The 12,543-nt window shown below is 35.9% G+C and overlaps 1 protein-coding gene across 5 annotated transcripts in view; it reads left to right on the forward strand.

Moving 5' to 3' along the window:
* The window catches only part of LOC127860139 (uncharacterized), an 88,723-nt gene that overhangs the window by 5,624 nt on the left and 70,556 nt on the right, over positions 1-12,543 (forward strand). For 2 of the 5 annotated variants that reach the window (XM_052397994.1, XM_052397999.1), the window contains exon 1: positions 5,623-5,762. The exons of 1 other annotated variant lie outside the window; for it this stretch is intronic. In XM_052397994.1, coding sequence (XP_052253954.1) covers positions 5,722-5,762 — 41 coding nt within the window. In that variant the 5' untranslated portion in view covers positions 5,623-5,721. 2 more of the 5 variants (XM_052397997.1, XM_052397998.1) reach the window with 2 other exon arrangements.

Consider the following 12,543-nt stretch of genomic DNA (forward strand, 5'->3'; position numbering starts at 1 on the left):
ATACTCAATTGCAATATTAATATAATTGAGAGTTACACACTCTATGTGATATCATATATTGTCTTTTTTTTTTTTTTTTTTTTCCTTTCCTTCTCATTTAATTGCATTTGCACATGCAACTTCACTCTACATTTGAGAGCTGTTAAATCAGGCTCTGGCATCCCTATTAATAAATGTTCTTAGATATAAACATATCTCTCTTATGATTAGATCTTGTTGTTTGGCGTTTAGTTTAAACTTTAAACATACACATAAAAATGGTACTTGACTATGCATGTAAACATATTGTGGCAATGTTCAACCACTTTGTGATCTGGAAAACCCTCAAATATTATTATATTGTTACACAAACATATTACACATCTGTGTATTCCATTTTCTATAATTAATATATTAAAATAGTCCTATTTGGATTCAAATTTTTAAACCACAGATCACAAAGTCTAAAGACTCCAACAAACCCATTGCAGTATATACTGAACAGTGGGTCTGGTAATGATGCTGCCACATACAACAGTATGTGTGTTTTCACCATCTTTACTTATAAAAATTGGGCTATTCTTTCTCTCTCTCCACCTTAAAAAACAATACAAAGAATAACATACAATAACAACATCATATGAATGATATAAATTAATAATAAGTACAGTAACGTAACAAAACATAGTAATCTAATACTATAAAACAACTCCAAGTTCTTTTGGATTAACTCATTCTTTTTCTTTCATTTATATTTTTGCATATAAACCATTATTGTTTACATTTTTCTTAAAAGTACAAAGTCAAAGCTTAATATAATACTTATAGAAAAAGGGATACATAGATGTGTAATATGTTTGTGTAACAAAATAATAATATTTGAGGGTTTTCCAGATCACAAAGTGGTTGAACATTGCCACAATATGTTTACATGCATAGTCAAGTACCATTTTTATGTGTATGTTTAAAGTTTAAACTAAACGCCAAACAACAAGATCTTATCATAGGAGAGATATGTTTATATCTAAGAACATTAATTAATAGGGATGCCAGAGCCTGATTTAACAGCTGTCAAATGTAGAGTGAAGTTGCATGTGTAAATGCATGTGTAAATGCAATTATATGAGAAGGAAAGGAAAAAAGACAATTTATGATAACACATAGGGAGTGTAACTCTCAATTATATATTAATATTGCAATTGAGTAATGATTTAAAATGGCAAATGTACAGTATTTATTCATGTTGAAGTGTGTTGTTTATTGCTCATTATGTTGCTCAGTTAAATTGACTGGTGTCTTTAACGACTCAAACTTCTCAACACCCTTACTGACATTACACGCGATAAACAAACACTGGAGGTGTGATGCCGTTTGCCGGTTCGCATGTTTTGATAATAGCCCAGCTACACAAAACTTGACAGGTGACGCAAATTACTCAATAATCACATCTCCAACCTTGACAAGACATATGAAAACGTGCAAACAAACACAACATCAATTTTATTAACACATTTGAAAAGCAATGAAAATAATCATTAATATCGAGAAAAACCTTGCCGACATACTGTTGTAAATCGACAAGTGCCCCCAAATATATTGTGTAACCCTAGTATTGTAGGGTATAATATTGTGGGAAAAAACAATAAAATAAAAATGGCTTCTTTGTTTTTCATTTTCTTCTTCAAATTTATTTGATTTCAATGCTCTGTACGTACCTGAAAAAGATAGAAAATATTAATGTTAACTTTATAACTTTTGTCAATCTATATTCAAATCATAAATATGACACAATTATTAACATAGTTGAAGTTAAATCAACGTGGAGCAGAATGGTCCGAGTTACCGTAACTGTGTAACTGACAGGGAAAAAATGTCTTTCACGCTACATGTCACTCGGTGTTTCATCTACACATGTACACAATTTTTAATTTTATAACGCGTCATCTGGTTGGTTGTTCTCATTGTGTTGGCCAATGATATGGCGTTTTAGAACCAAGCATTCGATTGACAAAATATGACAGCAAAACACAGACATGTAGCGAGAAAGTCAACTTTAATTCAATATTAAAGTTATTAGCCGAGCAGGAGATCGGTTAGTAGTGTAATCTTGTTGCTTTTACTGTCCTTTTACGAATCCAGTTGCTTTTTGTCGGCAACTGCATGCTAACGTGTGTTTTTCGATGGAAAAGGTCAAGTCCAGTTTTCCACAATCTTTCAGCAATAGGCATATAGTGCGTTTCATACCTTGTGACTCAGTGCCTTCCCCAGGATTTTTTTCAGGCGCCCTGGGGCCAATCAGGGATGGGTTCCGGAGGGGTGTACCCTCCATACGTTGATTTTTTTTTAAATTTTACGTGTCAATTCACGTTCTGTGGTGCGTTATAACTCAAAGAATAACAGCGTCAAAAGACGGCATTTGGTGTGCTATGACTCTTCAAAAAATTCCCCCAGTCATTTAAAAATATATTTTTTTTATATTGTTTAATTGTTTGAAAACTTTTCCGCACAGATAGTAAAATCCCGAATCGAACGATTCCCCAATACATCAGTTTCAACCCGACTCTATTACTGTATACTTACTATTTTTCAAGTTTCTATTTATTATCCGATAATCCCGTTTATTCCGTTTTTATCAATCTCTTTCTGGTAAATATTTATGATAAAAGCTTTCAGTTATTTCTTTAACACAAACCTTGCCATTTTTTAAGTGACTATTTATAGATTTGATGAAATATTGCGTCTGAATATGCGTCAATCCCCTGACCTGTTGTGTGCTTGTTAAAACGCTCAATACACGCCATTTGTATGCAATAGACGCGACGTTGTACATGCTGCATAATTTTCGCGCTCTTTTTAATTGAGAAAAAGATTCGACACAAAATAAAATTTGCACTGCTAATTTGAAGCAAAAATATTTAACGTTGCGGTAACATTTACATTCGGAAGTGTGTTTCGGATTAAAAACGCGTTAACATGGACTTAGGGAATGGGTTTCGGATTACAAATTTAATTATTCCCATTTGAGATTTCAACAAATATTAACCGTTGCGTTATAAATTCAACGATAATTTGTTTAAACACTTTACGAGTCGAATAAATGTTTTGACGGAATTATGCATGAAATTCACGTTGTCCACGAGGATCACGGCCGGTTGCCATCATCAATCTTCTAACTATCGATTATCGGACGAAACATTTACAAGTGTGCGTAATTTATTCAACGAAAATTTGTTAAAGCGCATTACGTGTCGAATAAATGTCAGAAAAACGAGGTTAATCAGTTCTATAAATGGACATGTTGAAATATACATGTACTGGAATTAAATAAATTGTTATCACATAATTGTAACCGGGAGTCATTTGCACAACTTACTCGCTATAATAATTAATTGTTTACCACTTGCAATTAATTTCTCGTATTAATTATGAGTCATAGGTAACACTTGTTTACAGTAAAAAGGTGTGATGATGATGCCCGAAACCGTCTTTAATGTTCTGTACTGTACTAATTACCGGTTTATATTACTCAAATGGTATAACTTCTTACTAATCAAGCTGCAATAAACTCTTACTTCATGCCCGACGTCAATCAAAAATAATGGTCGATAGTTAACCCCGCCCTCATAAGCATTCGCGTAACCGATTGGACGATGAACTTCACAGTTTGACGACTGGAAAGTTACCAGATACATCCTTGTCAGCATTTAAATGACCAGTAATGTGGCTAGAATAATCGATACGCGCGTCATGCTATTCTCTTATCAGTGGATTATCCATTACCCCATGTGGTGTTAATGGTGATTACTTGTGAAAGTAGGTACCGAGTGCTCTTTTAAAACAGGGAATATTTATACACTGATAGGGAAACCTTGATTTTTTTAACAATCTCCACTTTATTTTACTGAAGAATACACTGATCGGAAAATTTCAAGCGCCCCGGGGACTCTGATTTTGAAATTCAAGTGCCCCGGGCCTGGGGAAGACCCTGGATAATATATATAAATATGCTTATATAAGCACTTTATAACAATTAAATAGAAATTAGAATACAAATAATTAAAAAAAAAAACAACATGAACGCGGCAATAGAGCTCTAAGTAGACTATTCACTGTTATAAATCAATACAAATTCTCATCTGAGGCAAACTATATAACCTATCTGAAAAAAACTCCAGGGCTTCAATACAATGCAATAAAACAACGTTTATTAGATAACTTCAAGATCAATTATTGACTTTATAACAAATAAGAACAGGGTTTTTTCGAAATTCGGCTATGTTCCCAATCCCAAAAAGTATACTTTTTTCCCTAAAATGTGGCAAAAAAATTCCCAATTTCCAAAAAAAAAAAATAATTTTTTTTAGAAAGAAGTCTTATGTGTATTTTATCTCAATTTTAATTCAATTACATCTAACAAAGTATTATATGATTTTTTTCTTTTAATTTGAATGATTATAAAGAGTTAAATCAAATTAAGTATTTCCCTAATCAGTGGACTTTTCGTGTGGAAAAAAAGGCTAATGAATTTATTTTCTCAATTTAATGAAAATACCGATAAAACATTTTTTTCATGTCATTTGTCTATAACAAATAACAAGAAAATCTGTGACGGACAGACAGACAGACGGACAGTGCGATCATTATATGCCTTCCTTCGGGGGCATAAACATGTGTTTCACATAGTTTTGGTAAATTAGAAATGTAGTTATTAAAAAAAACAGAATCATCAATTATTATTGTTATTGATTATAAAGTGTTGCTGGCATATTGGATGTGTTCATCTAGATATTAGAAGGTCCCTGTTTTATTCCCACTGGCACTAAGTGAGGGTTCTCAAAATCTTTAAACAAAATGAATAAGTACAGATAGGATCGAGAAAACCTTGTTGATAGGGGGGCTAAACACCTGAAATCAAAGCGAACCAGGTTAAAGGCAGAGGTCAAATAAATCAGAGGCAGCATGAGCCTGCTATACTCTGAACAAGTATTACTCAGGAAACTGGCTTTAGTGTCTTACTAAGCTTTAAAATTTAAGCTTCAGTGCAATCTATCTAAAATAAATTGGTTAAAATAAATGATAATTTGTAAAAAAAATAAACATTCTGCACAAATTCAATTATTTATTTTATCTGTGTGCAGGAATTATTTCAGTGTTGATGGTTTGTGAACTATGTCAAAAGCACCATAGCTATGAAACACGTGTATTTTTAATATTACAATGTTCCACAGAAATGATGCTGATGATAATTCTACACGATGATGAATTATTAGATATATTTCTAAATTCCATTTCCACCAACAATTCCACTACCAGTTCAAATGCGTTCGTAGATCTACACAGTTGAACATAACACTATTCCATTCAACAACCGTGACACATGTACTCAATTTTTCAAATTTTCGCAAATAAAATTGACTTCTACTGTTTATATTGTTGTTGTTGTATTTTTGAAAGTAGTTCATAAGATGGCGACCATTAACCCAGAGATTGATTTATGAAATAAATCGTCTGCTGATCCAGAGTGACATTGTGTACACACCGGTCTTACTGACAATAACGTAGTGACGTCACCATCTATGTATAGAATGGTTGTCCATACCCATTCGATAACGTCGAAATAAATCTGTTTAAAGGCTACAAACTACTAAGTTTAAGAACCCAGTGTTTCGTTTGTGGAAATTTGTTTGCAAACTAAATAATGAATTGATGCATACTTGTGAATGAAAGTGGAATATCTATAGCATGGAAAGCGGAGCATTATTTGAGTCTGTTTTTATAGAAATGTAAGTAGCAGTATAATATATTATAAATAAAAGGTTAAATTAAACACTGCGAATGTGTAGGTTACAATATACTAATTAAACTCTTATTTAATTAAATCTAAAACCTTCAATTTAAGTAAAAAATAAAGTCCACATTTTGCACATAACCGTACATTTTTATGAATTATCATCCGAAACTGAATGCTTTTAAGAAAGAAAAATATGTATTTAGCGCTGCATGTAAGAAAGAACTGTAGTGAAATAAGGTCACTTCCAACAGCCTTGCTGTTGGGCTAGCTCTTAAGCGACGTGTTTGACTGCCTCTCTGGAGGTCGTGGGTTCACTTCCCGGCCTGAGCTCAGTATTTTCACAATAATGGCGACGAGGTAAGAAAAGAACTGTGAATGCGGGAATGGGTCTGAGCTGTTTAATGGTTTCTGGGAAGGCCATGCGGATGCAAGACATGTTGTTGCGGGTGTGTCTGGGCCTTAAGACATTAAAAGGGGGAGGAGTGTAGTGAAATAAGGTCACTTCCAACAGCCTTGCTGTTGGGCTAGCTCTTTAGCGACGTGATTAGTGTCTGACTACCACTCTGGGGGTCGTGGGTTCAATCCCCAGCCTGAGCCCAGTATTTTCACAATAGCACATTCACTGTAAACATTTCTAATAAATATTTGTTGTTGTTCATCTCAAACATAGTATTTTGCGTTAATTGACACACACATTAAATATCTCCTAATAACCATGTGATATCCGCTGTTAATTTAAGTGTTATTTATCATTTTCGCTGCTCATCGCAAACTTCTCGTCTGCTTGCCGCCATCTTGGACGTGTGTAAAAACAGGCGTGATACATCGACTCAGGGCCCTCAGTCTATTAAATCTGCCGCCGAAATTCGGCGGCAGTCCCCCACCTGAAAAGTAGAAATTTTTTTTATTTTTTTTTATAGAAAGATGTGTCTCATGATTATTATAACTCAATTCTATTTCAATTTAATCCTTGCAAACATACTCAATTCTGAAAAATGCAATGAATATAGTGCAAACATGTACAAATGTAATAATGAGAGAGTAAGTAAAAAAATCCCCCAAAAAGGGAAACCCCGCGAAAATTCCCCCTCCTAAGGGCTGCGGACCCCTTCCCTTGAAGTAGTGTGAGGGCGCTGCGACTATCGTCAGTATCCGCCGCAATATAGAGAGAGATGTGTGGATAGCAACGTAAAATCGTATTCGGCTACATTCGCTAACATTCGTAAGTCAGTTGTCATTCGGCGAAGACTCGACAAGCTCGATCGGCACTCGTTCCACGAAATTAACGCTAAATCACAGGCAGCAGTATCATAAATTCCCCTCCCCCCCCCTCCGAGCTTACCCCAGGGGTTCCAGATTGTTAAATGTACACCTATTGTGTATGGTTTTACTTTTCAACAAAGAATATTGACAAAAATAAACAGTTTGAAAAAATAACCCTCGTATAGGTACTATATTTATACGTAAAACGCTGTGTATAACGCGCATTTGTGTACAACGCGCATCAACTTTTTGAAGCAAAAAACTCGGGAAAAGAGTTTTTGATGTAAAAAACGTGGAAAAAATCCGTTCCATAGGCTACCGGTAACTGAAAATCGATTTATTTACATTGCCGATCTTGCGCATTAATTCGCTTTATTTCGAGCGTCTAAGCGATATAGATGGTAAGGTTACATTACACAAATATTTGTGTTTGACAATTTGCAGAGTATTCTTCCCAGAATATGCGCGGTCCTAAAAAGGACCTTTGTTGTTGTTGATCATCTCATAAGGGTCGTCCGCCAATGTCCGAAACGTCAAATCCTTCGAATTCTTCATCATCTTCATCGCTGTCGAACAATCGTGCAATTTCATCATCGGTCATTCTGTGTGGTGTGTTGTCGCAGTAGAAGTTGTCTTGAAGATTGTCGTCGTCGGTTGAGGCGGTAGTGGAGGTGGTGATGGTGGTGTCTTCTTCCCTCTGTTTGCTGCTGTCGTCCCATAATGCGTCGTCTTCTGATCCGTCGAGGTTGTTGCTTATGCTGCATTTCTTGAAGGCTCTAATGATGATGTCCGGGTCCAATTCGTTCCAGGCGTCCACAATCCATTGGCAAATTTCTTCTAGTTAAGGCTTCCGCATCCGCCCAGTCGCAGTGAATGTGTGGCTTCCCTCGCAGTACCAGGCGTTCCAACGTCTTTGGAGAGACGATTTCATTGGCTTGTTTATCGATACATCCTGGGGTTGGAGCATACTAGTCATACCACCAGGGATGATCACCAACGACGTCCGAATGTCTTCTTTAAGAAGCTCTTTAAGTGCTGGGGAACGGTGGCACCGGAAGGCATCTAGCACTTACATGCTTCGTCTGGAAAAGCCTCCTGGACGCTTTCCCCAGACTTTCTTTACCCAGTCCTTCACCAGGTTGTCATCCATCCATCCTTTATCCTGGCAACGGACAATGATTCCAGATGGCCATTTTGCTCCCTTGGGTATGATCTTCCTCTTGACGACCACATAGGGAGGAAGCTTACCGCCATCAGCTGTGCATGATAGCATGACAGTGAAGCGGTTCTTCTCGTTCCCCGTGGTGTTGATTGAGACAGATTTGTTGCCCTTGGCGGTGATTGTCGTGCTATATGGCAGATCGAATGTGAGGGGTGTCTGGTCAGCGTTCCCAATCTGCGACAGATCGTAGTCCCATTGTAGGCGCTGCCGAATGACGAAGCGCTGGAACTCGATCAGCTGTGATTCATAGTCGGATGGGAGCTTCTGGGCAATGTGAGTACGTCTCCTAATGGAGAGCTGATGTCTTTGTAGGAAGGCATACGCCCAGTCGGCAGAACCCTTAAACCTCTCCATATTGGGTGACAATGCTGCGAGGCGACGTGCTTCAATCCTCAGTTCGATAGTTGAAACAGCGACGCCACCCTCACGACGTTTGGTAACCCAGGCAAGGAGCTGCTCTTCAAGTTCAATGAAGTGTGCCGAAGAACCCCGCGCCGCCTGCTTCGTCTTCCGCATTTTCATGAGTTCGTCCTTCTTTTTTCGCCATTCCCGGATGGATGACTCCCCGATGCTGAACTGTTGGCCAGCAGCTCGATTGCCATGCTCCTCCAAATACTGGATGACGGCAAGTTTTTCCTTAGCTGTGCAGGACTGTCGTACATTCCCCATAGTTCGACGATGTTAGGTTATGGACAATATTATGTCAATTTCAAGATTCCGACAATTCAAAGACAATTTCAAGGTTATTTCTCTGTTGATCGCAGTGCTATTCCCAGGATACGGTGTTCTATTCTCAAGATACGGTAAGTCTAATGACAATTTTTGTAATTATTAAAAACTGACTAATGGGGTTATTTACCCTCGGGACTTCGGTTAAAAACCATTGCCCGAGCACACTGCTTAACATAGAACTCTGCATAAAAAAGCCGAAAACGGCCATAAAATGGACAGCCCGATTTTACTGGGCTGTACCACTGGTATAAATATAAAACTTTGCAGTGTTGGTGCGGTGCCTTAATAAAAATCTATTGGTTTAAAAATATATAACTACTAACTAACTAATGGGGTTATTTACCCTCGGGACTTCGGTTAAAAACCATTGCCCGAGCACACTGCTTAACATAGAACTCTGCATAAAAAGCCGAAAACGGCCATAAAATGGACAGCCCGATTTTACTGGGCTGTACCATTGGTACAAATATAAAACTTTGCAGTGTTGGTGCGGTGCCTTAATAAAAAATCTATTGGTTTAAAAATATATAACCTTTATATGAAGCGTTAAAAAGACGCAGTGCTTTACAGTGGATAGGCCTAACGCTGTTAAAAAGCGGCGTTTTAATTGGTTGATGCGCTTATAAAACGATGGCGCTGATTGGCCGAAATTTCATATTAAGGATTGCCAGTAGGTCAATCCGTTTAAAAATATATTTTCCCACGGCTGACTTTGTACTTTAAATTGTCAAATAACTGACAAAATCTAGGTCATTGGGGGAGGGAGAGCAGCCAACACCCACCTAATTATACAGTCTTGTGACTGTTTTCTTTTAAAAATGTGTAATCTCTGCAAAAACCTGATGTAATCAAATGTGTTGGATTTGTGTCGCTTTTACACAACCTTTATCATAGTTTTTAATGGGTTTATTGTTTTACCCCGCCCTTTCTAAATCAGGCCAATGGCATTGACCTGGTCTTCTTTATTTTAATACATTTTTTATGAGAGCATGACGTTAGTCCACCATTTACATTTTTCAGTTTTTAATATAATCATATTTTATGGCATTTCTTACTACAAGAAAGGACGAGGCTGTCCAGTAACCTGGGATTGTTGGCTGCATTGCACCCCCTCCCTTCCTCTTTGACACCCCACCCTTTCCCCTTCAAACTCGAAGAACCATGTCGGACTGGAGTGCACGGTGCAGGGCCTTATACCATTATAAACACCTATTTAGCCCTTTCTAGGACAAAGTATTGTCGACCTTGCTGAAAGTACTAATCTTGTACCTTGGAGCACATTAAGGATTATTATAACTGCTATCTTGTGTAGCAATTTCCTTATTTTTGTGAAAACTGCTATTTTATATAGCAAATTGTCTTAATTTTATTATTATTGCATTAACTCATGTTAAAATTGCTACTTTTATAGCAAATATCCTAATTTTTTATATTAAATTGCTATTTTATATAGCAAATTGCCTCGGTTTTACTGTCTAATTGTCATTTTGGATACCATATAAGGTACTTTAGTATTATTTCCTACAATGTTATCATCAGTATACTAATAATATTGGATAGATTAAAGCTTTTTGGGTTTATCTTAACGTATCTAGGTAATATTTGGTCTTTTTACCATTTTACATTTTACCATTATCAATTTTCCTTCAATAGTATACAAACTATTTCTCATTTACCGTGCACTCCCTCTGGTCCAGGGGAAACAACCATTGTAGACTTCATCATCACAATTACCTCCCTTAGTACAACTGAGTGACACCACCCCTGCTGGCTCTTCTTTTCCCCCACCCACATCGGCCTACACTTCCATAAAATCTCTCCTTCTTTCAACCCTCCAGGGTGGCAACATGTATTTTAAATATATAAATGCATATAGTCCTGTACATATTGTAAATAATGTACATCTTGTACAAATTTAGCTGTCTTTGTCTTATTTTTAACTGTAAAGTACATTGTCTTACCCTTAATTTTTATGTGGCCCTATGAAGGTGACCGTTTGGAGACACGTAAGTTATTGCCCTTAACATATAAGGGTTTATTACTAAACCCACTTTTAAATATTGTTTTAATGCCACTCTGGGGGGATTTCTCTTTTCCATAGCCCAATCCTCCTTAAGTTCCATACAGACAGGGTCTTATGTTGGAGCATTACGGCTATATTCCCTGTCTGCAAGTGTTCAACATTGAGCCACATACATAAACTTGTACTCATTAATTTTTTAACAACTCAATACTCAATTGCAATATTAATATAATTGAGAGTTACACACTCTATGTGATATCATATATTGTCTTTTTTTTTTTTTTTTTTTTTTTCCTTTCCTTCTCATATAATTGCATTTGCACATGCAACTTCACTCTACATTTGAGAGCTGTTAAATCAGGCTCTGGCATCCCTATTAATAAATGTTCTTAGATATAAACATATCTCTCTTATGATTAGATCTTGTTGTTTGGCGTTTAGTTTAAACTTTAAACATACACATAAAAATGGTACTTGACTATGCATGTAAACATATTGTGGCAATGTTCAACCACTTTGTGATCTGGAAAACCCTCAAATATTATTATATTGTTACACAAACATATTACACATCTGTGTATTCCATTTTCTATAATTAATATATTAAAATAGTCCTATTTGGATTCAAATTTTTAAACCACAGATCACAAAGTCTAAAGACTCCAACAAACCCATTGCAGTATATACTGAACAGTGGGTCTGGTAATGATGCTGCCACATACAACAGTATGTGTGTTTTCACCATCTTTACTTATAAAAATTGGGCTATTCTTTCTCTCTCTCCACCTTAAAAAACAATACAAAGAATAACATACAATAACAACATCATATGAATGATATAAATTAATAATAAGTACAGTAACGTAACAAAACATAGTAATCTAATACTATAAAACAACTCCAAGTTCTTTTGGATTAACTCATTCTTTTTCTTTCATTTATATTTTTGCATATAAACCATTATTGTTTACATTTTTCTTAAAAGTACAAAGTCAAAGCTTAATATAATACTTATAGAAAAAGGGATACATAGATGTGTAATATGTTTGTGTAACAAAATAATAATATTTGAGGGTTTTCCAGATCACAAAGTGGTTGAACATTGCCACAATATGTTTACATGCATAGTCAAGTACCATTTTTATGTGTATGTTTAAAGTTTAAACTAAACGCCAAACAACAAGATCTTATCATAGGAGAGATATGTTTATATCTAAGAACATTAATTAATAGGGATGCCAGAGCCTGATTTAACAGCTGTCAAATGTAGAGTGAAGTTGCATGTGTAAATGCATGTGTAAATGCAATTATATGAGAGGGAAAGGAAAAAAGACAATTTATGTAACACATAGGGAGTGTAACTCTCAATTATATATTAATATTGCAATTGAGTAATGATTTAAAATGGCAAATGTACAGTATTTATTCATGTTGAAGTGTGTTGTTTATTGCTCATTATGTTGCTCAGTTAAATTGACTGGTGTCTTTAACGACTCAAACTTCTCAACACCCTTACTGACATTACACGCGATA

Source organism: Dreissena polymorpha, chromosome 15 (assembly GCF_020536995.1).
Source record: "Dreissena polymorpha isolate Duluth1 chromosome 15, UMN_Dpol_1.0, whole genome shotgun sequence".
Classification (NCBI taxonomy): Eukaryota; Metazoa; Mollusca; class Bivalvia; order Myida; family Dreissenidae; genus Dreissena; species Dreissena polymorpha.